Raw genomic sequence first — 27304 nt, forward strand, 5'->3', positions numbered from 1 at the left:
TAGGCTGACCTTGTACTAATCCTGGTGTTGGACTCATAACAGACACTGAGGTTCTGAATCTCACCAGGTGTGTTAGGGAATTCACTGCGAATTTACGCAGATGAAATCCCCTGGAGTTTTAACACTGAGGAAGAGTCAATGGCTCTCCAGGATATTTATGGATTTCATCTGTTTTTTAAGTAAGTACTGTTCCATTATTATTCCAAATATGTCTCTAGTTAAAATTAGGAGGGAAATAAACAAGTCTAATTTTTATGGTACCATCTGGTCACAGGCCAAACGAGAGGAAGTTAAGTACTTTATTGCTAATCTATGCTTAGAATTGACATATTTCTTCTTTGAAAACATTGCATTTCTGAATAAATGGTTTGCCCTAGACACAGTTTTTAGGTCATAGGAGAGTAACAGTGACTTAGTTGTTGAGGCATCAAAATGGTTAATTATCACCCCCTTCTGATGTCTATATCATCAGAATGTATTATCTTTGTGTATACATAAGGTTTATGTGCATGCAAAAGTCATCCACATATATGGGAGCAATAATATAATCCATATAAAAAATTAGACTCAATCAATGGTCTTTAGCCGCACTTTCCCCATGGTTTCAAATGAGACCTGGTCTACATGTATAAGGAATCAGTAGAGCCATCACGTCCAAATCTAGTTCCAGATCGAATTTAATCAGTAGAAGTGTTGGCTCAGTCTTTGCCCAAATGTGGGGTTTTCAGTTTTGCCTGCTTTATTTTTAACACTGTTATTATAGTCAATAAATGAAAATGAAATCCTGAGAAGCAATAAAGGCTTTCATGTCTATTTCAATCCTTCCTGAATGAGGAAGCTTAATGTTAAAGCCTATCTGACTACGTCTTCCATTCATAGCCTACCCTCATATCTCCTATGTTCTTCATTATGGTTGCTGTGTGGACCGACGCTTAGAAGTGCCAAACCATTTATGCCTCTGGTTTTCACAATCACCTAGGTCTCTATGTAAACCCAATTAGGAGCGTGAGAGAAAGAGAATGAATAAAACACAGGGTGAAGATTCAGTATCTTGGACCCCAACTGAGTGATTGGATGGACACTGATATTTGTACTCAATATCTGCCAGTCAAAGGATATGATGTTGCTAAATGCTAAATGTTGTTACTTTAAAGAGTGATTCTTAAACTGTATGGATGGAGCTGAAGACCATTATTCTCAGCAAAAGCAAATTAACACAGGAACAGAAAACCAAATACCGCATGTTCTCACTTTGAAGTGGGAGCTGAATGATGAGAGCACATGGATATATAGAAGGGAGCAACACACACTGGGGCCTACTAGAGGGTGGAGTATAGGAGGAGGGAAATGATCAGGAAAAATAAACAATGGGTACTAGGCTTAATACCTTGGTGATGAAATAATCTGTACAACAAACCCCCATGACACAAGTTTACTTATGTAGCAAACCTGCACATGTAATCCTGTGCATCCCATATGGTGGCTTACGCCCGTAATCCCAGCACTTTGGGAAGCTGAGGTGGGCAGATCACCTGAGGTCAAGAGTTCAAGACCAGCCAGGTCAACATGGCGAAACCCAGTCTCTACTAAAAATACAAAAATTAGCCGGGCAGTGGTGGGTTGTCTGTAATTCCAGCTACTCAGGAGGCTGAGGCAGGAGAATTGCTTGAACCCAGGAGGCGGAAGTTGTAGTGAGCCAAGATCGCACCACAGTATTCTAGCATGGGTGACAAGAGCAAAACTCTGTCTCAAAAAAAAAAAAATTACATGTAAAGGGAGCAAATGGGAGCACATGCCTGCTTTAAGAATTTTTGCTTAAAAGTTATAAAATATTATATTCTGTACATTGAGATTCAATTTAGAACACTACATGAAAAGTATAAATTTCAATAAAAAAACACCTTATTGTGTATTAGAGTCATCCAAAAAGTATGCAGAAATACCCCACAGGAGGTGAAAATTAGGTGTCTGTATTTTCAATTGGCTCCACAAGTGATTCTATTGGATGCAAAAATGTCAAAAGCATCTCCATATGCAAGGGCAATAGAGCTGGAGTGTTTAATCATTTTTATATCCCACCACCTGGAGTTTAAAAGCTGCTCAGTTGTTCTTTGTAGAATCAACGACTAGAAGGGAGAATGAATGAATGAACAAATAGGTGAATAAGTGGGAAGGGGGTTGTCAATGGCACCCAGTTCTTCCTAACTTGATTAGAAAGTTAGTAATTTACAGACTAGCCCAGCTCATCCCCAACTGTGATTTCTGCCTTTGAAGTCTCAATTTGATTAAAACACGTTTAGCAAGGAACAATAACTTTCTGAAATTCTGGGGATTATGCAGCTCCAAGAAGCTCTGTGGGGAACAAGCAATTCCAGCAACCAAGACAGGTCTTTATGAACCTGGAGAGGTTGCTTTGCAAGCGTGTATCGAGGCCAAACATCTGACTTCTCTTAATTACATTCCGTCCTTGTTTCATTCCTTCTCATCTCTTGCTTCTGGGTCCTTAGTTTTCCCCAAACTGGCAGGATTGAATGATCTCAAAAATTAGGCTGGGCCTGCTCCCATGGTGATAGGGCCTGAGGCATGGACAAATTTCCTTCACCATAGAACAATGGAATAAAAGTGTAGGTTGCTTTGTCTCCCACCCTCAACTTCTATCGCCAAATGATTTTGCCCAGTACCATCTGCAGGGGAATGGTGCTGTTTCATTAGCAAAAGAAAGGAGCGCAGACTCTGGGGTCTGACCCACCCGTTTTTAAGTCACAGCCTTGCCTTTTTCTGGATGAGAAAGCCTGTCTTCCAAGATGTCTATGAGGTTTTATAGCAGCTAAAGAAATAATATCATGTAATGGTTAAAGCAAAGATCCCGGAACCCTCCTGCGTAGTTACCAATTGTACCAATCTCAGATCTGCCACTTAGCTGGGTAATTCTGGACACCTTACTTAAGTGACCTGTGACTCAGTTTCCTCATATGTAAATAGGGATTAATAATCATAACTCCATGCCATTTAGTCATTGTGAGAAGCAAATGAAATTAATATAAAGACTAAACTCTGACCATTTTCTTCTCTTGCCCAAAGCCCTATCTAAGGGACCTGAAGAATCACACCCTTCAAACAATAAAGTCTCATGAGAGGGGTTTTATTCCATGCTATATAACATGGCTTACTTTCCAACTTGACTCTGGCAGAACATCACATGACAGATAAAGAAGGAAGTCAAAATATTTTACCCCCAAACACGTTTCTTTGCCATATTTTTTAATGGCTTGCAAAACCATTCTTGTTGAGGAAAATTGCATCTGTAAATATTCTCTACTAACATAACAAGATCTTTCTCCATTCCAGGCCCTCCCAGTCTTGAAGAGATTTTCTGAGAGTCTAGCATCCTTTAGAGGTCTGAATAGAAAACACTTCAGGCACATAAGAACCCTGGTCTCCACAACCCCTTCTTTTAACCCAGAAATTCCTTTCTCTTGATGCCAGGCCTTTAGATAATATTTAACTCTTTCAACCAATTGCAAATCAGAAAATCTTTGGACTTTAACTCTACCTTTTACTTGTGACCCCCAGCCAGCCCACTTCAAGTTGTCCCACCCTATCAGACTGCACCAATGCATACCTCACATGTATTGATTGATGTCCTTTGCCTCCATAAAATGTGTAAAACCAGGCTGTAGCCCAACCACCTTGGGCACATGTTCTCATTCTCGGGACCTCCTGGTGTCAGGGGGTTGCTGTGTCATGGGTAATGGCCCTCACATTCAGCTCAGAGAGATCTCTTCAAATATTTTACAGAGTTTGACTGTTTTCATGAATAAATACATACAAAAACTGAGCACTGAGATTATTTTGTGACATGCAGTTATCCTTCTCATAAGTGTTACTTATTATGATAAATATCTGTAACAATCATGGTAGCTGTTGAACTACTTCCACGTGGAGAAATGAAAAATGGTCCCATCCTCTCAAATGAGGTTTTCAGATGCTCTGCAATTCCTTTCCCTCCATTCTTATTTTGCATTTATCTCTTTAATTGGGCTGAGGCTGCTGGTTGTAACGGGTGTTGTTGAGTCATCTCAGGACATGGGGACCTATGTCAGGAAGAACTGCTGGCAGGGAAGCCATCAAAAGGCAGATTAGACATCTCTGAGGCAGGAGTGAGTCACCGGTAGTCTGTGCCTTGTATCAACACACTGGAGCCAAGGAGAACAGTGGATGGCTCTGAGACATCTTCAGTTTCATCTCTAACATGGCTAATTCTCTGTTTAATAAAATCAGCCTGCTCTGTGGATGCACAGGCTAAACATTGCCTAAACTATCACTTAGCAAACATCTCTTACCTCTCCCCTCTTACCTCTCCCACTCTTCCTTTCTTTGCCTCTCTCTCACTTTACTGCTCCCCTTTTTTCTATCCCTTCCTTTCTCCCATCTTTCTTTACTTTTTGACTCTGTTCTTTTCTCTTCTTTTTTTTTTTTTTTGGAGATGGAATCTTATTCTGTTTTAGTAGGGATGGAGTTTTGTCATGTAGTCCAGGCTGGTCTCAAACTCCCGACCTCAAGTGATGTGCTTGACTTGGCCTCCCAAAGTGCTGGGATTACAGCCGTGAGTCACTATGCCTGGCCTTCTTTCCTCTTCTTTATCCTTTACCATATCTTCTTCCTCTTCTTTTTTCCCCTCTAATTTCTCCCTCCTGTATCTCTGTCCCTTTTTCCTTCCTCACCCTACTTGCCTTTCTTTCTTCTTTTTCTCATTTTAATCTTTTCCCTTCCCTTAGGAGAACTGGACAACTAACTTTAAGTCTTCTTTGCCCTCCCGCCCCGATTTTGAGAGAGTTTCACTCTTGTCACCCAGGCTGGAATGCAGTGGCATGATCTCGGCTTACTGCAACCTCCACCGCCTGGGTTCAAGCGATTCTTCTGCCTCAGCCTCCTGAGTAGCTGAAATTATGGGCACCCACTACCATGCCTGGCTAATTTTTATATTTTTAATAGAGATCGGGTTTCACCACGTTGGCCAGGCTGGTCTTGAACTCCTGACTTCAGGTGATCTACCTGCCTCAGCTTCCCAAACTGCTGGGATTGCAGGTGTGAGCCACAGCACCCAGCCTTCTCTGCCCTTATCTGTTTCCACACAGCCTACGCTAGGCACCATCAAACTTGTTCTGTAAAGGGCCAGATAAGAAACATTTTGGGCTTTGCAGCCCTTATGGTTTTGGTTGCAGTGACTGGACCCTACATGTGATTAGGTTTCAATAAAACTTTATTTTCAAAACCAGGTAGTAACTGGGATTGGGTCATGGGTTTTGATAAATGCTGAGGGAAACACTCTTTCTCTTGGTCACCCTCTTCATCGTAAACCAACAGAATAAAGCAAAGATTTCAGCCCCATGTTCCTAATTGCTGGGCCCCTGAAGATACAGTCCCTGGCCACTCTCTCCAAGGTTCTTGATTAAAGAGATTGAATCCCATATTCCAGAACCCTCCCTAGATCTGGTGGACATGGAAGAACCATGAGTTCTGATTTACATCGCTATTATGTGGGCACACCTGAATTCCTGTCTGAGGTTAGAGAATTTGGAAAACAAATCTTGGTTGGTAAAATATGTGAAACACACACACACACACACACACACAAATGAAGAAGGACACTTTTGACTGTTTTAATTCTTAGGACTGCAGCAGCAAGTTTAGCAAAAGACACAATAAAAGCTTGATTTAGTTTGGTAAAGGGTATGGCTAAGACAAAACTTTGCAATGATCACTCCTGGTTGTTGGGGTTTTAGAATTCTCTATTCGTGCTAATGACATTGCAATGAACAAAACCATATCAGTGATGTTCAGCAGAAATCTAGGATGAAACAACACAGCTTTATTTCACAAGCTCTTCCTTGGGGAAGGGATCAGAGCTGGAGTTTGGAAGAGGTTTGAATGGAAGAAAGTGGGGACTGTGAACAGGACTGGTTTGTCCTTCGTTGTTGAAAGACATCAACCAAGGGTATGTGCCCGGGAACGTTATAGACATGAAACTTGCCTACCGTTCCTCCATTAGTGTGCAGTCTTGCCTGAAATAAACAAAGCATGTGTTTTGGAGTCCATGTTGCTACTCTTGTCTTGCCTCTACTGGGCTACAGGGAAGGAGGGGGTCCTAGGAGACAGCATGGCTCATTCTACTGGAGGCTTTTATGAGTTGGATAGGGCTGGTGACCAATATGCCTGGAGATACCCCAATTGTCCTTCATGACCCTTACTGTTACTGCAGAGGTCAAGTCTTTCCCAAAGACACAGAACAAAAGATCATCACTGGTTTTGTATTCTCTTTGTTTTGTTTTTGATATATAATTTGTCTAGAAGGCGGAAAATCTGGGTTTGAGCCCCAACTCTGCAATCCCTTGCCGTGAATCCTTAGGTGAGGTCACATCCCCTCTCTGGCTTCAGTTTCCCTTTTACTGGACTAAGTAGCAATTTGCGATCCACTACAGCTGTAAAAACCAGGGAATATATAATTCTGTTGGTTATATAACTCATATTGTATATATTACATATATGCATATATATGCCTCATATGCACATTACTTATATTGCATTAAAGAGCTTAAGTAATACAGGGATACTTGGCTATTATAATATACAAATAAGACAATGGAGGAATTTGCCTCTATCTTATAGTGAATACAATGTTAAGAGGCTTGGGAAGAGTGTCATATTGGGCAGTGATTCAGTGATTACCTCCTTGCATCTCTCTCTAAAGTTATCTAGTGTCCTTTCTATAGAAAATGAAGTCCCAGGCTGGGAGCGGTGGCTCATGTCTGTAATCCCAGCACTTTGGGAGGCTGAGGCAGGCAGATCATGAGGTCAGGAGTTTGAGACCAGCCTAACTAACATGGTGAAACCCCATCCACTAAAAAAATACAAAAGAAATTAGCCAGGTGTGGTGCTGCACTCCTGTAATCCTAGCTATTTGTGAGGCTGAGGCAGGAGAATTGCTTGAACTCAGAGGCAGAGGTTGCAGTGAGCCGAGAGACTGTGCCATTGCACTCCAGCCTGGTGACAGAGTGATGAGACTCTGCCTCAAAAAAAAAAAAAAGAAAGAAAGAAAAAAGAAGTAAAATGAGGTCCCTTTCATTAGAGAAGATATTAAATTGATGACATAAGTCTTGCAAAAGTATATCTGCAGCATTTTCTAATTTATTCATTTGTTCATTCATTAAATAAATTTTGTGTATGCATCTGCTGTATGCCAAACTCCAATGAGTCTTGCAGTAAGGTAATGGCAACAAGGATGGACATGGATAGTATATGCCCTTGAGGAACCTACAATGCTGTGCACTCAAGTGGGCCAGAGGACATGGAGAGGCCACAGTGGCATCTAATGGGTGCCAGGCATGGGGCCAGCTTCTTTATATTCATTTTCATATTTAATCCTTAATTCTGATTTCAAAATGAGAAAAGTGAGACTCTAAGAAATTAGTTTGTCCCGGGTCACGCCACTAGGAAACTCGAATCTTCATCTTACTTATTTCAATTCTCTTGCTTTGCTAAATGCCACAAGCATGGAGAAAACGGAGTTCACAGGCAGGGTATCTAGCATAGAGGGTTTTCTGGGAGTCTTCACAGAGAGACCACAGAGGCTGAAGGATGGATGAGATGTCAAGTAAGGAAATGGGGTTAGGAAGAGGGAAGAAGGAATTCCATTTTTATAGGGTGTTACATGCAGCAATCCACACTTATCTAAAAAAAAATTCAAATGGTGAAAATTTGGATGCTGTAGAAAGTTGAATGGGAAAAATTTTCAGGGGAAAAGGGCATATAAGGATTTCCCCAACCCACTATGCCATACCATTCCTAAGCCAGCCCTAAGAAGATGGGCTGTGAAGGCCTCTCAGTGATATGGCATCCTCAGAATGGATGCACATGTGGTGTGGTCATCACCGCCTGAGCTGTGGGACTGTACAGCTCTACCCTAGACTCGGATGTCAGCCCAAAGATATTAAACTGGGAAGTCGATCAAGGGCAGTGTTGAGGATATTAGCAACCCATCCAGTGGCCCAGAGCAATTTATGAGAATTCTAATTAGATACAAGGACTTCTGTAGTTACACAAACACTCTCTAGTCTGCCTGGAAGCATGGGGTCTCCTGCCGTCAGAAGCTATTATGTATGCTTCAGTGGAAAAGCGGCCAACTAAAAAAGGACTCAGGATGCCAACACTGACCCACTCGGAGGGACAAAGTGGGCTTCTTCATTAACTTCCCTTTCAAGGTTCCCCCTCTCCAAGATCTATGAGCATCATTATGCTGAAGGACTTTTAAAGCCCTAGAGTCCATTGCAACAAGGTTCCTTATTAACATGAGAGCAGGATTTGTGGCCCTCTCCAATCTGTTAACAATCTAGATGAGTCTTTAAAGTGATTGCTGGCAAGAGTTGCAGTACAAAAGCAACAGAGAGAACCTGATGAACTAAAATTGTGTGTGTGTATGTGGGTGTATTTGTATCTTTCAAATATTTAACATAGGATTATATGTCCAAAGATGATGTAACTAGGGCCACTCACTAGTTTTAAAACTTGGAGAGTCCAGGCAAACTTGGTTGAGTTGGTCACTCTATTAATGTAGCTTTTTTTTGGAGACAAGGTCTTACGCTGTGACCCAGGCTGGATCACAGAGGATCATGATCGCAGTGGATCATGGCTGGCTGCAGCCTCAAACTCCTGGGTTCAAGCAATCCTCCTGCCTCAGCCTCATGAGTAGGTGGGCCTTCAGGCATGTACCACCATGCCCAGCTAATTAAATTTTTTTTTTGTAGAGATGGGTTTTTGCTATGTCACCTGGGCTGATCTTGAACTCCTGGATTCAAGCGATCCCCCGCACCTCAGGCTCCTGAGTAGTTAGGATTACAGGCGTGAGCCACTGTATCTAGCTTAATATAATAACAATGCAAGAGATATATGTGCCATATTTTTCAAATATTTCACATGTGATATCTATTATATATACCTAAATATGATATAGGTGCAATTGAATATACCATATACATAATTTTTAAAATATATACATTTAATTTCATGTGTTAAAGGAACTCAGACTAGATGTCAGGGATGAGTAATGTATATTGGAGTTCAAAAATAAATCCATGACTGTTAAAACAGCAAAATACAAAGAAGAATATTAAATGCTTCTCAATGCTAAAAAGTATTACTTATAGCTAAGCTGACCTGGCTGCCTGCAACCCAGGTTTCTCCCTGCAGCTTAGTTTAGTGGGAAAATGATCAGAATTGGAATCAGATGAACTAGAGCCAATTGTTACCTCTAGAAAAGTATGAACCGGGTGTTGTCCATGGGTTGGCACCATCAGCATCACCTGGGAGCTTGTTAGAACTGTTGGGTCTCAGGCTCACCCACTTAAACAGAGTCTTTATTTTAGCAAGATCTCCAGGTGATTCTTCCTCATGGTAAAGTAGAAGACACTCTGCTGCAGTTCACTTGACCCAACTGAGCCTCATTTTCCTGCTCTGCACAATGGAGATAGTAAAAACTATGCCAGAGTATTAAAGAAAGGCTTACTAGGATATTATATGTGATGTGCTTGGCATAATGCTGAACCATGATTGAGAGGCCCCAAAACAATTGCTTCTTTCCTTTTTCTCAGCATCACTTGTGTCTGAATTAAAAAATTAGGCATTCTTGTTTTCCTCAATATCTTTTATTCTGGCCCCTAGATATCAGAAAGGTTTGACCTTTATGATCTTCCTTCTGCTTCTTCAAATCCCATATGTATACCTATGTAATAATCCTGCAAGATCTACACATGTAACCCAAGAACTTAAAGTAAAATAAAAATAAATAATTTAAAAATCACAAAATGCATGAGATAGATGGGACCTATGAGATTCCCCGTTCACCTTTACTTTAAAGCCAGAAATGCCTTTTTTTTTTTTTTTAGACTGAGTCTCGCTCTATTGGACTCACTGTACTCAGGCTGGAGTACAGTGGCACAATCTCCACTCCCTGCAACCTCCACCTCCCAGGTTCAAGTGACTCTCATGCTTCAGCTTCCCAAGTAAACTGAAATTACAAGTGCCTGCCACCACACCCAGCTACTTTTTGTATTTTTAGTAGAGACAGAATTTCGCCACGTTGGCCAGGCTGGTCTCGAACTCCTGACCTCAAGTGATCCACCCACGTCGGCCTCCCAAAGTGCTGGGATTACAGGCATGAGCCACTGTGCCTGGCCCCAGAAATGCCATTCTTTAAGTCCAAGTCTTACCCAGTCTTCAGATTTTCACTCAAGTGTCACCTTTTAGAGACCAAAAAGAATCTAGGTACTCAATTAAGAGTTGCTGATTGCTAGATGAATAAATGGCTGAGGCTTCTATGAACCCTGGCCCATTCTATTCTTTGTCTATATCTTGCCACTCTCGTTTTCTTTATGAGTTATTTTGTCCTTTATTCTTGTATTTAAGGAAACTAGTTATATCACATATATACCTTTACCATTTTCTTATCTACCCAACACACCTAGGAAGAATATATATGTAAGTATACATATATACATAAGAATATATACCACATACATAACATATGCATGCATGTATATGTGTGTATATATGTATTTACATCTACATATGTATATATATATATATACCATGTGAAACATATTTATATATGTGAATTACTAGACATATGTTTCGATTTTGGGATTAGATATTTTGCATTTATACATTTGTCAACTTACTGGACTGTAGTAAGTTCACTGAGGAAAAGAAGAAAAAAACCCATGACATCCTCTTCTTGGAACATTGGTGCCTATGAAGGCATTTGTTTCTCAGTAAATGTTGGGTATCGATGCTGATCAATGCTGAAAAATACCCATGAGAATTGTTACTCCACCATTGAGAGCCAAAGATGCCATGGTGCACGCTATCATTTTAGAAAGACCACAGACAATTAGATGGGAAAAGGGAGGCGATGTCTTGCTAGGATCCTGTGTATGCCTCCAGGCAGATGAGCAGCCCTTTTCCTAGGGAAATGTGTGGAAGGCTTCACGTAAGAGGTTCCCTCAATAACCAAACACTCCATTCAAAGGTTATATTTACACAGCTCATTAGAAAGATTTTTTTATACTTTTGACACTCATTAGACTCATAATCGTCCACTGAAGCTACTGTATAACAAGAGATAAAAACACTCCATTCTAGAGGATGAACAATTAGGTACTGCTCAGCACTACGCTCTTTACACGTCTAATTTTAGAGCATAATTAATCCTGTTGAAGCTGCATACAATAAGTGAAATATTTATGCAGCTGTGTTAATTCATGTATTTACTCCTAGAGAGACATTCAGAATTGGTCATGGCTTTCCGGGAAGATTATCTGAAGACAGCCCCGGAGCAAAGGGCATTTTCTCTCCCAAGTCTTTGCCTCCAGATGGCCTCTAGCGATTAGGCTGAAAAGACATATTTCCTAAACCCAACAGTCTGAGCAGGAAGGCAATGAGCCAGAACAGAAAATATCTATGAGAACCTAGATGTTCTATAAGTATATGAACAAACCCCTGGCCTATCTAAATGCTTTTACTGTTCATTTTTATTTGATGCAAAGAAGACCTTTTCTCTTTAGCACAACAAAAGTTCTTTCTGTGTTACTAACTTGACTATATTATTGCCAATGCAACACTAAAGAAGTTGTATTTGATACTAGAGTTGTGCACAGGCAACTATGATGATAATGAGAAAGAGAAGGATGAAGGGGCGAGGAGGGTCGTGGTGATGGCCATGATGATGGTGGTGATGATGGTCTTAATGAGAATGATGGCGTTGGTCATGTTGATGATGATGATGATGATGATGATGATGATGATCATGATTGATTGTGATGATGATGGTGATGGTGGTGATGATGATGATTTTAATGATAGTGATGATGCCAGAGGTGTGTGAATCAGGGCAACTCCATCTTAAATAAGAGCTGGGTAAAATGAGGCTGAGACCTACTGGGCTGCATTCCCAGATGGTCAAGGCATTCTAAGTCATGGGATGAAATAAAAGAACACAAGAAACAGGTCATAAAGACCTTGCTGATAAAACAGGTTGCAGTAAAGCTGGCCAAAGCCCACCAAAAACAAGATGGCCAGGAGACTGACCTCTGGTCGTCCGCACTGCTACACTCCCACCAGCGCCATGATAGTTTAAAGATACCATGGCAATATCAGAAAGTTACCCAATATTGTCTAAAAAGGGGCACTTGTTTAGCATGTCATCAAGAAATAACCATAAAATGGGTAACCAGCAGCCCTTGAGGCTGCTCTATCTATAAAGCAGTCATTCTTTTCTTCCTTCACTTTCTTAATGAACTTGCTTTGACTTCACTCCATGGATCTGCCCTGAATTCTTTCTTGTGCAAGATCCAAGAACCCTCTCTTGAGGTCTGGATCAGGACCCCTTTTCTGTAACCATGATAGTGATGACTAACATTTATTGAACCACTTGTATGTTCCAGGGTCTATACTAAGTGATGCACTTTTTTTTTTGAAATGGAGTCTCGCTCTGTCGCCAGGCTAGAGTGCAGTGGAGCAATCTCAGCTCACTGCAACCTCCACTTCCCAGGTTTAAGTGATTCTCCTGCCTCAGCCTATTGATTAGCTGGGACTACAGGCGTGCGCCACCACGCTCAGCTCAATTTTCTATTTTTTTTAGTAGAGATGGGGTTTCACCCCATGTTGGCTAGGATGGTCTCAATCTCTTTACCTCATGATCCTTCTGCTTTGGCCTCCCAAAGTGCTGGGATTACAGGCATAAGCCAATGTGTCCAGCCTAAGCGAGGCACTTTACATGTATTCTCTCATTTCATCTTCACACCAACCTCATTAGGTAAATATTTCTGTACCCTTTTACAGATGAGTAAACTGAGGCTAAGAAAGATCACTTCTTTCATAGAAGTATTTTAAGTGGGACAGTAGACTTTGTTCAGATGTATACTAAATTACTACTTCCTAAAGGATTTATAAATCTTGAGTTTAATTAATCATCTTTGATAGATATCTTAGAGAATTAAATATAATAACACTCTTCCCTAATTGGCCCCCTTCCAGAGTAATGTCCCTGAAGTAGAATCTTTGCCACTTACCAGCTGAGGGACTTGCCCTGTGAGATTCAATTGCCTCCTCTGAAAAGTGGGAATAAGCAACATTTGACCTCATAAGGTTAGGAAGGTTACATTGAGGAACATATGTAATGCATCCAGTATGATGATTGAAATATCATTGAGGAACATATGTAATGCATCCAGTATGATGATTGATATATCCGAGTCCCTAAATATGTTAGCTGTTTTACAATAGATGTTTTGAGAGTAACACCAATGGTAGGTGGGGCTAGAGTTAGAACTCACGTATTTGACAGATGCCTATCACATTTAAAAGCTTCCTGCCAAATGAAATACATCTTAACATCAACCATTCATCCATACATGTATTTATTCATTCAACCCTTCATTGACCAATTACCTGCAATGTTCAGCATTTTGTTGTGTTAATGCTGGAAATAAGACTCCTGTTTACTGAGTAGTTCACCCCTTGTAGGTCCTAGCCAGCTCTGTGATAGGCAAAACATTGGGCTCCAATTCTTCAGGGTATTCTCAGTATTCACACCTTTGCCATAAAACTTCAAAACCTATCTCATGAAAGGTATAGTATATCTGCAATCCCTTCACCATGAACTTGGCCACCTGACTTGCTTTGAACCGATGGATGTTAGCAGACATGAACATGACCAAGCAGTGGCTTGAAATGAGCATGTGCAGTTAGGTATTCCTTTCTGTGCTTCTGACATAGCCAGGAAAAGAGCTTCCCCAGGTAGCTGCTACCCTTTCAGACTGAGACACAGAATAAACACATGTGGAGCAGAGGCCACACCGCTGATTCATGCACTTCTAGCAGTAAGCAGAGGCACTATCCCTACCCCAGACTGAGGCAGAGCTTGTCCACTCAACATGCACTACCATAAGCAAAACAAATGCTTATTGTTTTGTGCCTCTAAGATTTTGCAGCAAAAGCTGACCAACACAGCCACAAATCATTATTACACAGCAGAGAACATGGCCAGTGATCTGAGAAAGGTATAAATGCCCTATGGGGAGTTCAAAGATTCAGATGTTCTTATTTGGGAATTAAATATAAAACACATTTAAAATGCTTGATGGCACTGTGAGAATTTAGGGTTTAATTCTGTGAATAAAAAGAAGATAAGAAGCCACATAAGAATTATGCACTTCATTCAAATTCATACCAACCCTGTGCACTAACTAATCTCTGCCTATTTTGATATTGCATTTCACTGTAGCGGTAACTAGATTTTTTTCTCCCACCTCTAGCCAGGCATAGCACATTCTGTAACCATCTCTGAATATAGACCCACCTATTTGAATGGGGCTTCTGCGCTATGGCCTGAGCCTTCCTATCCTCCTCATACTGAGCTAATTTTTGGTGTTAACCTGCTATCTGAGCTGACTTTTCTATTCCCATTTCCTCAGTGTTAGTAATTAAAAGGAAAACAACCTGCCATTCCAAACCATGGTCAGCCTCTAAAGGCCATGCCAGGAAATTCCGGGCTATAGTGAGATCGCTAGCTATAAAGTAGAAAGGGCAGACAGGAGGAAATGCTTCTGGTGACACAGCCGGCCCAAGTGGCTGTGTAGTTGCATAAATGCCAGAATCTCATCAGACTGTAATAGAGATTGCCTTTCTTTCATTTCTCCATGGGATAAGAACATGAGCTACCTTGTTGGTACAACATAACTCCACCCTGAGTCACCCTTGGTGAGTCTAGGAAAGAGTCTTTGACCTCAAAATGCATCAGAAATCCTTTCTCTGGAGTGAGATGGGGACTGATTACAGCCTAGTTATATAATTTTGTGCAGCTGGGTCTCTCAACCACAGCCTACCAACACGTGGAGTTGGATAAATCTGTGTTTTGTGATGTGAGGAGCTGTCCTGGGTCCTGTAAGGTGTTTTCCCGCATCTTCTATCCCTGGTCTCTACCCATCAGATCCCAGTAGCAAGCAGATTCCCAGTAGTGATCACTGAATGTGTCTTCAGACATTGCCACATGTCACCTGAGGGCCAAAATTGCCCTTTGAGAACCCTTTGAGAACCACTGCCCTAGAGAGAAGGCCTATGAACTCTAACTTAAGACACCAGGACTTTCCTGGCTCCTTTTTCTAAACCTATTTAACTCTTTCCTAAGTCCCCTGAGAGAGACTGGATCCTTAGAATACTTTTATTTGTTAAATTTAGTTATCTAGAATTGCTTTCCATTATAAGCAACCTAAAGAACCATGGTTTCCTGTGACAGGCACTCAGTAAATATTTTTAGGGAGCAAACTCATCATGCAAAGATCCACTGGGAAGTCCAAGAGCAAACAGAGCGAATGTGAGGGTCTTGAGTCCCCCTAAAGAAAGGGGTCACCCGGGGTCTTACCATCACCCACAAACTGAAGCAAGGCCAGGTCGATCTGTCTCTTCCAAGGAGAGCCTTTCTGAAGGGCAATTCCATAACCGGTGGTGGCAAAGATGTACCCACTCCCGATGGTCACTAGCTTGCAGCCTTCATCCCTCCCAGCCTTGTAATTCAAGACTGCAGCATCGTAGATGAAAGCATCCAGCTTCCTGAAATGACAAGAAACCAGGGTGTCATAGGGGTGGACAGGTACCACCTCAAGGCCCAGCTCCTGAGGCCTGATCTAGAAAGCATCACACACTTTCTTTCATGCTGGCAATGATGACTCATGGCCTCTCCATCCCCTCGTCATAAAAGGATCTATTTTTAATGAGGAGATAAAAGCCAGAACCTTTTCTCTCCAACTTACAACAGGCAGCTAAATAAAGACATGAAGGATCCATATACCCAAGTGAGTAAACAGTCGAGTTTGCTGGTTTGCTAAGTGTTTGTCCTTAACACTCCCAATGGTGGAGAACAGTGGCCTATTTAGAACGGTTTGCATAAGAACAAAATAAACCACTAAGGGGCAGAAGAATTTGGTGGTAGTGTGTATGAAGGGGATAGGAACTAAATAGGAATGATATTTTTTTCTCCCAAAAGAAATATGTGTGCTGCTTATTTATCATACAGAAAGTATTGCAGAATTTAAAGAAAATCCAAATATAGAAAAGTATTAAAATATAATTTTAAAACTACCTATAATTCTATAACTCAGATGCAACTTTTGTTAACATGTTAGTGAGTAGCCTTCCACATTTTTTAATGAGTATGCACAAACATGCATACACACACACCAGAGATTGGCAAACTTTTTTCTATAAAGACAAGATAATAAATAGTTTAGGCTTTTTACTATCGTGGGCCGTGTAGTCTCTGTTGCAGCTATTAAACTCTACTGTTGCAGGGTGTTATGGCTGGACCATGTCCACCCCCAAAATTCATACTGAAGTAGGATGAACTCCTAATCTACTGTGGCTGCTGTCCTTATAAATAGGAGAAATCTGGACACAGACAGGCACACAGGGAGAACACCATATGAATACTGGAGTTATGCTGTTACAAGCCAAGGAACTACCGAAAGCCAGGAGAGAGGCTGGGAATAGATCCCTCCCTGGAGCCTTCAGCAGGAGTGTGGTCCTGGAGATGCCCTGCTTTTGGACATCCAGCCTCCACAGCTATGAGAGAGCCACTCTGTTGTTCAAGTCACTCAGGTTGCATTCCTTTGTTATGGATGCCCTAGGAAACCAATACATAGCATCAAAGCAGCCATAGAGAATGTGTAAACAAATGAACTTTGCTCTGTTCCAAGAAAATGTTATTTAGAAAAACAGATTGGTCTATGGGCTGCAGTTTGCCAACCCTTGTTTTAAACCTGAAAATGTTATTATATCACACAAACTATTTCACAAATAGCTATCTTTTCTCATTCCATAGCTAGGGAGTGTATTTCCATATCAATAAACATAGCACATTTAATTCTTTTACTTATTTATTTATTTTTATTGAGGTATACCGTATGTGCAATAAAATGCTTGATGACATTTTATGCATGTATATATTATTGAAGTCACTATGTAGTTCAAAATGTGGAACGTTATCATCGCCTTAGAAATCCTGTGCACACCCCAGAAAACAAGCATCAGGTAATCTCTCCAATGGCACAACTGTGCCTAAATATTATTAGTTGTTGTTATTATTATTTTCATATGGAGTCTCACTCTGTCACCCAGGCTGGAATGCAGTGGTGCAATCTCAGCTCACTGCAACCTCCACCTCCAGGATTCAAATAATTTCTGTGCCCCAGCTTCCAAAATAGCTGGGATTACAGGCACCCACAACCACTCCTGGCTAATTTTTATATTTTTAGTAGAGTTGGGGTTTCACCATGTTGGCCAGGCTGTTCTCAAACTCCTGACCTCAAGTGATCCGCCTACCTCAGCTTCCCAATGTGCTGGGATTACAGGTGCTACTTATTATTATTAGATCCCTATCAGTGTGCCTGCATATTGTTTCTAAATGTTAAAGTTATTTAACAAGGCTGAACTGATCACTGTGGAATGCAGGGATGAATGTCTCAACTCTTAAATGGGTAAGAAAACAAAATTGGAGATGACTCAACTTCATGACACTTTCTCAACTTTATTGCCTTTCTTTCTTTAACAAGAAAACATAAAACAATGAAGCAAAGAAAAATAAAAATGGCAAAGAGAGGATGTGAAATGCTGCATCCTTTCAGAGACAGCTGCTGAAAGACTCCCTATGGGAACAAAACTGTGTGGTAGGTTTACAGCCGTGTTCTTAATTTTAATATTTTTGTTTCTATAATGGCTTGAGGTGGTACAAAACTATAGGGCTTGTCTCATCCACAGAAAGACTCTGAGGCTTTGATCTCAAGGCGGCCAGGATCAGAGATTTGGTTTTAAGCTCTGAGAGTATTTAAAGCCAATCAGATCCAGGAGAAGAAAAGAACTGGGCATTGATAGGCAAGAGTGATGGCAACCTAGAGCTGTCATCTGTAACCTAGAGCTTGGCTTAATGACAGTAAGTCGAAAGGAACAGCCAGCAATACTGTTGTACTGAGATCTGCAGAAATATGGGATGGAGAGTTATACAAGGTCAAAAGTAAATTGTGTATGTATCATGGGAGTAGGGTGTGTTACAGGAATACTGAAGTAGTAGTTAGAAGGGATCTGAATTCTAGTCTAGGCTAGAATGATGGTGCAAGCTCAGGAAAGTCACTTTCTCCTTTTGGATTTCTGGTTTCTCCTCTGTGAGAGGAGGTAGTCATTGTGGTCTTGCTGAGTTAATTGTTCAGCTGTGGCATTCTAAGATTCTGTGAGCCAATAGTCACCTTCTGTGGCTATTCATAGGGAAATTGAAACTCTGGATAACATATGTATCCTGAGGACTTAGGGCCATGGATAGTGTTGGTCCCTTGATAAAGCTGTGATGCTTGCAACGTCAATACTTCCAATATCTAAGTTGCTATGGAGATATAGAAACTTGGTTTTATTTAGACTTTCTAAGTCCCACCCAACTCTTGTCTCTCTATTCCTCAAAAAATAAACATAAGCATACACACATGTACACATAGGCACATTCAGACATTAAGGCCTTCTGTTGGAATTCATGGGGTGAAACCTTCTCCCACTCTGCTAAGCCAATGTGCACAAAGGTGCTGCTAGGTTGGAAATCTAAACATGTACCTAGCAACCATAAGAGAGTTGTCCAGAAGCAGTTTAAGTTGGCATTTTGTGGGCAGGCATAAACAGCTGATCAGTACTATATTTCATGACAGGTCTTTTTGAGCTGAGCAACAAACAGCCATATAAGTACAAGGGGAAAAAAGAAAGTTTTCTTTGGGAACGAAGTTTGTAAAAGCACAGTGCTGGAAAGTCACAGGACAGCTGCAAAAGATGTGGTTGACTCTGACCAAAGCAATGACACATTGGCATGACTGGGGTGGGCTGGTGGTCATGCTCCCAGAGGTTTCTACCCATGGAGGGGCACAGATGAGCCAGTTCCCCATGGTCTGACTGTCATCTTAGGGCCATGTCAGAACCAAAGTGAAGATAACACAGAAAGGAAACCTTAGGGCCACATGAACTGGTTTCTAGATTCTAGAGAGCTGGGGCCTACACACAATGGCTACAGACATCTGCATGTTTAAAAACATCCTGAGGCATACACGGTCCCCTCTCAGAGAGATGGTCATTGTCTAAGATACCATCTCATACCAGTCAGAATGGCTATTATTAAAAAGTCAAAAAATAACAGATGCTGGCAAGATTGTGGAGAAAAAGAAACAACTACACACTGTTGATGGGAGTATAGATTTGTGCAATCATTGTGGACAGCAGTATAGTGATTCCTCAAAGACCTAAAGACAAAAATGCCATTTGACCCAGAAATCCCATTGCTTATATACCCAAAGGAATGTAAATCATTCTATTATAAAGATACGTGCACCTATATGGTCACTGTAGCACTATTAACAATAGCAAATACATTGCATTAACCTAAATGCCCAGCAGGGACAGACTGGATAAAGAAAATGTGGTACATAGACACCATGGAATACGATGTAGCCATAAAAAAGAACAAGATCATGCCCTTTGCAGAGACATGAATGGAGCTGCAGACCATTATCCTTAGGAAACTGATGCAGGAACAAACTATTAATTAAAACAATAACAAATGGAATCATTAAGAATCACTTTTAAAAACAGGGATGGCCATTGTTTGCAAAGTGCTTTACAAAATAATACCTAACACTTTACAGACATCATCCCACCGGGGCCTCCCATCGGTTCAATAGCAAGATATTACTATTATTAATTATTACTTTCCTAATCTGTCTATGAACAGACAAGGTTCTGAGAGGCTAAGGCAGCCTGGGCCTCATTGGTGATATTTCCAGACTCTATACTATAAAACCCTCTAGGACAACACTGTCCAATAGAACTTTCTGCAATGCTGGAAATGCTCTGACGCTGTCTACTATGGATATTGAGGACTTGAAATATGGTTAGTGCAACTGAGTTGTAAATTTCATTTAAATTCATTAATTTAGATTTTCATATAGGGGTCCCATGTGCCTATGGGCTATTGCAGTGGACTGTACAGCCCTGACTCTCTTGTGGTGAGCAAGGAGAAGGCTTAGGGAGCAGGACTCTGGGTCTCCCTTCTTGCTCTGACCCCAAAAGTCTACTTTTGATCTGTTTTCTCTCAGAAAAAATAATTGTTCCTATTGTTAAAAAGAAAAAATATCCCCTAAATCTCTGAGATTTGTCATTGGGGACTTTGGGCAAAGCACTGAGCCTCAGTTTTCTCTGAAAAATAGAGCCAACAATATCTGCCCTTACAGGACTGTTGGGAATAAAGTGATATTATATAAGTAAAGTATGTGTGCAATGCTCAGAACATAACAAATGCTCAAAACACACAAATGCATTTAATCAAATTCAGATTTTACGGCAAAGGAGCTCACCAATTTTATAGACCCTATGGGAGAAATCTAGTTCTGCATACTTTATGTACATTATTATATATTATTTTGCTCCTTCTCCCTGTGCAAGGATGGGCATACTACTGCTATGCCCATTGTCCGATGGAGAAACTGAGGCATTGAGCATTACAGTGACTCAGTTTAGTCACTTTAATGGTGACTAAATTAGTAGGTCCCAACGCCACTTTTGACACATACAGACTGGGTAGTGGTCTGTATGTATCAAAAGTGGCGTTGGGACCTACACAGTCTGACACCAAAGGTCCCTGACATAACCACTGTGACAAAGCCATATTATCCATAAGACTTGTGAAATAAATGGAGGCAGCTCTGTCTATGACTTAGGAAATTCAGATTGGGGGTTTTAGCTATAAATAAGACATGTTTGGAAAGAAGAGGCAAGGATGGGGGCCAGAGCAGCCAGAGTTTCAATAATTATGGTGGGTTGTTTCTCTTCATCTTTCTCATTCCCTACAGCCTCAGAGTTGTCTAAGGGGCTGGAGTTACCTCCATAGAAAACTTCTCTTGCCCCTAACATAGTCTACTCTAGTCCTTTGGAAGATATTTAGGTGTAGGTGGCCATAACCCCTTGTTGAAGATGGAGGGTAAGAAAGAGAAAAAGGCCACATGAAACAGAAGCCTGCCATATTTCAAGTGCTTCATCTCCATAGTAGACGGTGTCAGAGTACTGGTCCGATATGGACCAATGGCATTTGGAAGGGTTGAGCTGTGACTGCTGGACGCAGAGTGATATGTTAGGCTGCAGCCTGGTATTGGCAGTACTGGCTTGGAACAGCACTGAGGAGCTGGTTCCTCAGAACAAAGAGCAGCCAACTGAAAGCCCAATGAAGAGCACACAGCTAAGGGAACCCAGATACTCTTCTCTGCTTAGTACGTGTTTTCTTCCTTTCTTCTAGAGGAAATTGCCCTTGTGCCATGTTCCCAGTTCCTACCCAGGTACCAGGGTTGTGCTTCTCCCACTGGGGAGGAGGATGCTCAGAGGTCATGGCTGAGAACCGTGGGATGTTGCCCATGATGAGGACAGAGATTCCATCTGACACACTGGGGTCCATGCCACCTTTCTGCCTCCACTCCCTATAGAGGATGTTGGAGAGGAATAATTCCTCTTCTCCAATATCTGTGAGAGACCAAAGATGCCTTGGCTTCCCACCATGAGGGCTGGAGCAGTGCTGGAGCCCAGATCAATGACATGCTATGCTGGCTGCATGACAGGCTCACCCCCTGCCAGGCATCTTAGTGGCTGTGCAGGTGACATTACCTTCTCCATCACCGGCAGTCCTCGAAGAGCACAAATGATTAGAAATGACAGTAATTCAGAATGAGAGGGGGAAATAAGACCTCCTTTCTGTAAATTAGCAAAGAAGCAAGGTTAGGAGGGATGTCACATGTGCCCCATGCTACTTTAACCTAGTGGTTTCCTGCCAGACTTATTGACAGCTCTCAAGAGCTGCTACAGCTTTCACAAGTGTGTAGATCTGACCCCATTCCTTTAGTCAGTGGGTCTCTCTTATACCTGCACAATGGCCTTGAAAGTCCAATCCTGGCCCTAAGACTGTTTGTTGGCAAATCCAATTGTCCCTACTCTGGGGAAGACCTTGCCCCACAGTCGAGGCATGGACACTTTAGGGATGGAAACTTGTATTGTCAAGCGGCTTGACATTTCCTAATCAAAAGTTTCCAGTTTTAGCTCATCATCTTCTTATGCATGTTTGCAGATGCTCTCTGGGGGTCTCAGCACATTTAAAGGCTAATTATATAGTTAAAGTTAATTATTCATTCATTAACATTCAAGAAGCCTTTAACAAGACACTGCTTGTTTTGATGAATTAATGAAACCAGAGTGTGCACGTGTGTGTGTGTGTGTGTTACTGAAAATTAAAACATCTCTTTGATGATAACTGAATGTATTTTTTTCAGGTCAAACCAAACCCTTGCCAGAAAGAGAAACATATTAGCACATGAGGCCAGTTGGCATATCTGGGAAACTGGAATAGGGAACACAATTCAGATGCACCTTCACCAGCTCCATGAGTGAAACCTGGTCATGGGACCTCTCTGAGCTTCAGTTTTCTCATCTGTAAGATGGGAAATAATACCTTATTACAGGGCTGGCTGTTGGATGCATTAAGATGGAAGTGAAGGTGTTTTGTTTGTCATTGCAGATTCTGGTGGAATTTAGGAGATTGTCTGGCAGTGGTAGTATCATTATGCAGAGAAGCAGTAGAGGTGTGGATCACCACTGGGTACCCAGACTCAGAGCTATTGGTCAGGGAAGGGCATTCATCATCCCCAAAAATGGTACCACTGAGGCATGACAAGCTTTGAAACGGTTTTCTTGGGCAAGAGACATTCAATCGACACACAGGCAATCTGCCATCAGAGGTTGAAAATTGGCTTTGGGAAAATGGCCTAGAATCTCTAAAGTCAGAGTTATACCGACATTGATGAATTTTCACTAAGGAAGCATTTTTCAAAGCAAACTCCATTAAGCTAATTTAATTCCTCAATCGATGTCTTGCATAGCATAGTTAAATTGTTTCCAATTTTCTTTGGAAACATTTTTACTGGGGTCAATTCTTCTCTGTTTAAATTTTATAAATATTTGCTTCATCGATCAGCATTTGGACCACAACAAATTTTACTAATTTATAACTTCTGCCATGTTAAGTTTTCTTTTGTGGTTATTATTTCCACTAAATCCAATTCTCCTGGGTCAAAATTGTACAGAGATCCAAAATTAGCTAAGAAGATTTGAGTCATCTATGGACTTTTAGTCAATAACAAATTTCACCCTGTGTGCTTTTTAGCTCTTGTCAGTTTATTTGTTTGGGTTATTTCTATCCAATAATATTCACTGTAAATTGGGCAAAAAAGATGAATAATTAATATTTAGTTTTTTAGCTGAGAAAAAATCCTGAGTGATTTTGTAAGACAGAGGCAGAGAGAAGCAGAGAAGGGGAAAGGACAGAAGGGAGAAAGAGAAAGAGGGAGGAAGAAGAGATTCAGATGGAAGGAGGTACCAAGCAAAACAGGAAGACAGTGACAGAAAGAGAGAAAGAAGAAAAGATGAGAAAGAGAAAGTGAGGAATGGAAACAGAAAAATAGAAAGAGATAGTAGTAAGGTACAGAGAGTGAGATAATAAAAAATGAGATCTATTAATAGCAAGAAACTAAGAGAAAATGTGGGGAAGAGAGAAAGAGGATAGAAGAAGGTGATGGGGAGGGAGTGTGAAGGAGAATGAAATGGTCTGGCTGTGTCCCCACCCAAATCTTATCTTGAATTGTAGCTCCCGTAATTCCCATGTGTTGTGGGAGAAACCCAGTGGGAGATAACAGAATCACTGGGGCAGTTTCCTCCATACAGTTCTTATGGTAGTGAATAAGTCTCATGAGATCTGATGGTTTTAGAAGGGGTTTCCCCTTTTCACTTGGGTTCTCATTCTCTCTTGCCTGTCACCATGTAAGACATGGCTTTTGCCTTTTGCCATGATTGTGAGGCCTCCCCAGCCACATGGAATTGTGAGTCCATTAAACCTCTTTTTCCTTATAAATTACCCAGTCTCAGGCATGTCTTTATCAGCAGTGTGAAAATGGACAAATACAGGGAGAGAGAGAGAGAGAGAGAGAGAGAGAGAGAGAGAGAGAGAGAGAGAGAGAGAGAGAGACAGGAAGAGAGAGAGATGGGGGAGAGAGAGAGAGAGAGATGGGTGGGGAGGGAGAGTGGGGGGGAGAGAGAGAGAGAGAGAGAGAGAGAGAGAGAGAGAGAGAGAGAGAGAGAGAGAGAGAGAGAGAGAGAGCATACCCAAGAGATGGAATGTACCCAATTGTCTATTGGCTGCTAATTTCAAAGATAGGGAAGGATTGAAATGATAGTGCAAACCTATCTAGCTATAAGTACATTGTTTCTGTTAAATTTAACATTGGACTCAAACTGACTATGTACAAGGAGTTGAGGGAGTATGTAATCCAATTTCTTCATTTTTCAGATGAGGACACTGAGGCCCAGAGATCTCTGCCCAAGGTGTTCCACAGAGTCAATGTTTCCAGACTGGTCTGTCACTCACCAAAGCATTGTGCCTTCAGGACACCATTGTAGGACTCCCCCAGTGCAAGGCCTCAGCTGGAATGAATTGGCTCTGCACACTTTGTGGAAAGTGGGGAAAGTCTAAATATTTCTCTAAGCCTTGATTTCCCCATCTGACAGGAAAGAAAACATAATCTCTCTCCTATGTTTGTGCACTGGTTGAATGAATTAACAGCTATAAATTTGGTGAATTGCAAAGCACTATGCAAATGCTGTTTTTTTCTTCATCACAACTCATGTTCTGACATAGGAACAGTATTGTTTTTTTGTGGAATGTTACTCCTTACAGAGCTTCTTAGATTTCACTTTTCAAGGGTTGAGGTCAGAGCTAACCATTCTGCTGCAGATTTCATGAAGCATAGGATTATTATTATACTATAAAGATATAAAAGGCTCAAAAAGGTTTTCTTTGTTCAGACTTTTCTTGAACATTTACTATGTGCTGGACACTGCACTCTGCCTGAATATCTCACTTAATCTTTACAGTACACTTCTAAGAGAAGGCAGCACAATTAGTATAAAATCTTATAAAAGTGGAAAACTGGAGTCTAAGATGTTAATTAACTTGTCCAAGATCCCAACACTGGATGTTACTGGAATGGGAATTCAAATCCAGGATGCCTAGCCTTTAAGCACCCCATCATACTGTTAGTAGTGACAATGACACCATGGAACTTGTCACACACAAAGACTGAAAGACAGGGACTTTCAGGGGCCAGAAAACATGAGAATGAAAGAGACATTCAGAAAAATATCGAGATTTGTGAAAATGCTATTATGTGTTAGGTAGAATGCAGGGTACTTCCATAAGTCAACTTAGTTACTTCTCAGAGGAAATCCAGAAAATAGGATTGTACACATGTGGGAAACAGGCTCAGAGAGGTTATTTAATTTGCCAAAGGTTACACAGCTGGTATTAGACAGAGAATGTTAAAGTAGGAATCTCTTACTCCAAAATCCACTCTGCACTAAGAGGCTATTTTGAAAATATATGAATAAGCAAATCAAATAAATTGACTATGTAAGTTTGAAGGCTTCAAGACAATATAAACACTTGCACCTGGAAATTCTATATCCTGCTTTCATCCCTAAATAACCACTTGTAGAAGTACACAGAGGATTCCCTTAAGATCCTTAACAGAGCCATATGACTGAAAGCCCTCATCCTACCCCTCAAAAAGTCTAGTAAGAAGAAAATGCATTAAAAAGACCCTCTGATGTATGCATATCATAGAATTCTTTCCAGCAGTCAAAGAGAATGAAGGCAAAAAAATGGAAAGCTCTCCATAACATATTGTTCGCTGAAACTCAAACTGTGACATATCCCATAGAGTCTGATAGCATTCCACAGAATGAGATTTTATTCTTATGTGTGGACATATTAATAAATGCAAATGCAGGCCAGATGCAGTGGCTCATGCCTATAATCCCAGCACTTTGGGAGGCCAAAGTGGGTGGATTACTGAAGGTCAGGAATTCAAGACCAACCTAGACAACATAGAGAAACCCCATCTCTACTAAAAATACAAAAAAATAACTGGGTGTCATGGTGCCCCCCTGTAGTACCAGCTACTCGGGATGCTGAGGCGGGAGAATCACTTGAACCTGGGAGGTGGAGGTTGTAGTGAGCCAAGATCATGCCACTGCACCCCATCCTGGGCAACAGAGTAAGACTCAGTCTCAAAAAAAAAATGCAAATGCATATAATGAAAGTCTGGGAGAAATGGAATGTACATCAAACAGACAACACTTTGGCATTGAGATGCTAAACCAAAGGAATACTTATTTATCTGTATTTTTATATTTGTTTTAAAATGAGGATATATTTTTTAATGAGAAACAATATAGCATAATAGTTAAGGGCATAGCTTCTAGAGCCAGTTCAAGTCCCAGCTCTAAAGCTTACCAGCACTGTGCCTGTGTCATGACTTAACCTGTCTGTATAGTGGAGATGCTAGGCATGCTGACCTCATGGAGAAGCTGTAAAGATTGAATGAAGAGTTATAAGTAATGCACTTATAAAAGCCCCCCGGGGCCAAGCTGGTGTCTCATGCTGGTAATACCAACATTTTGGGAGGCCAAGGAGGGTAGTTTGAGACCAACCTGGCCAACATGGTGAAACCCTATCTCTACTAAAAATACAAAAATTAGCTGGGTGTGGTAGCATGGGCCTGTAATCCCAGCTACTCTGGAGGCTGAGGCAGGAAAATTGCTTGATCCGGGAGGTGGAGGTTACAGCGAGCTGAGATCGCACCACAGCACTCCAGCCTTGACAAAGGAACCAGACTCCGTCCCCACCAAAAAAACCTACTGGCATGGAGTGAGGGCTACCTAAACAACAGAGACCAGGAGACAGGGGATAGAGAAGGTACAGGAAATCGGCCAGCACAATAAAAACCACCCGATGGTGGGAGTTCACACATAAGAATCCACCTTGTATACCTGTGCACTGTGCATCCTCGTGGAATACAACACCACTTGCTGCAGCACACCCAGATAAAGCACTGGGCAGCATGGCCTCTTCCTTTGGACTCCCAAACACCTGAGGATAGTCTCCTCTGGCAGCGCTGATGTTGGGAAAACCACACTACAGCCTGGGGGAGTAGACCCTCCAATTCATGCCCACCTGGAATGTCCGAGTATACCCTTATTTAAAATTCATGTCTTTGTAGATATAATTATTTAAGGATCTTGA

General features: G+C 41.3%; 1 protein-coding gene across 2 annotated transcripts in view; it reads right to left on the bottom strand.

Annotated features, from left to right (window-relative positions):
• The window catches only part of GRIN2A (glutamate ionotropic receptor NMDA type subunit 2A), a 438976-nt gene that overhangs the window by 25717 nt on the left and 385955 nt on the right, over positions 1-27304 (bottom strand). For both annotated transcript variants that reach the window (XM_035266897.3, XM_054242570.2), the window contains exon 12: positions 15476-15663. In XM_035266897.3, coding sequence (XP_035122788.2) covers positions 15476-15663 — 188 coding nt within the window. The remainder of the gene's footprint in view (positions 1-15475; positions 15664-27304) is intronic.

Source organism: Callithrix jacchus, chromosome 12 (assembly GCF_049354715.1).
Source record: "Callithrix jacchus isolate 240 chromosome 12, calJac240_pri, whole genome shotgun sequence".
In the NCBI taxonomy this organism is placed as follows: Eukaryota; Metazoa; Chordata; class Mammalia; order Primates; family Cebidae; genus Callithrix; species Callithrix jacchus.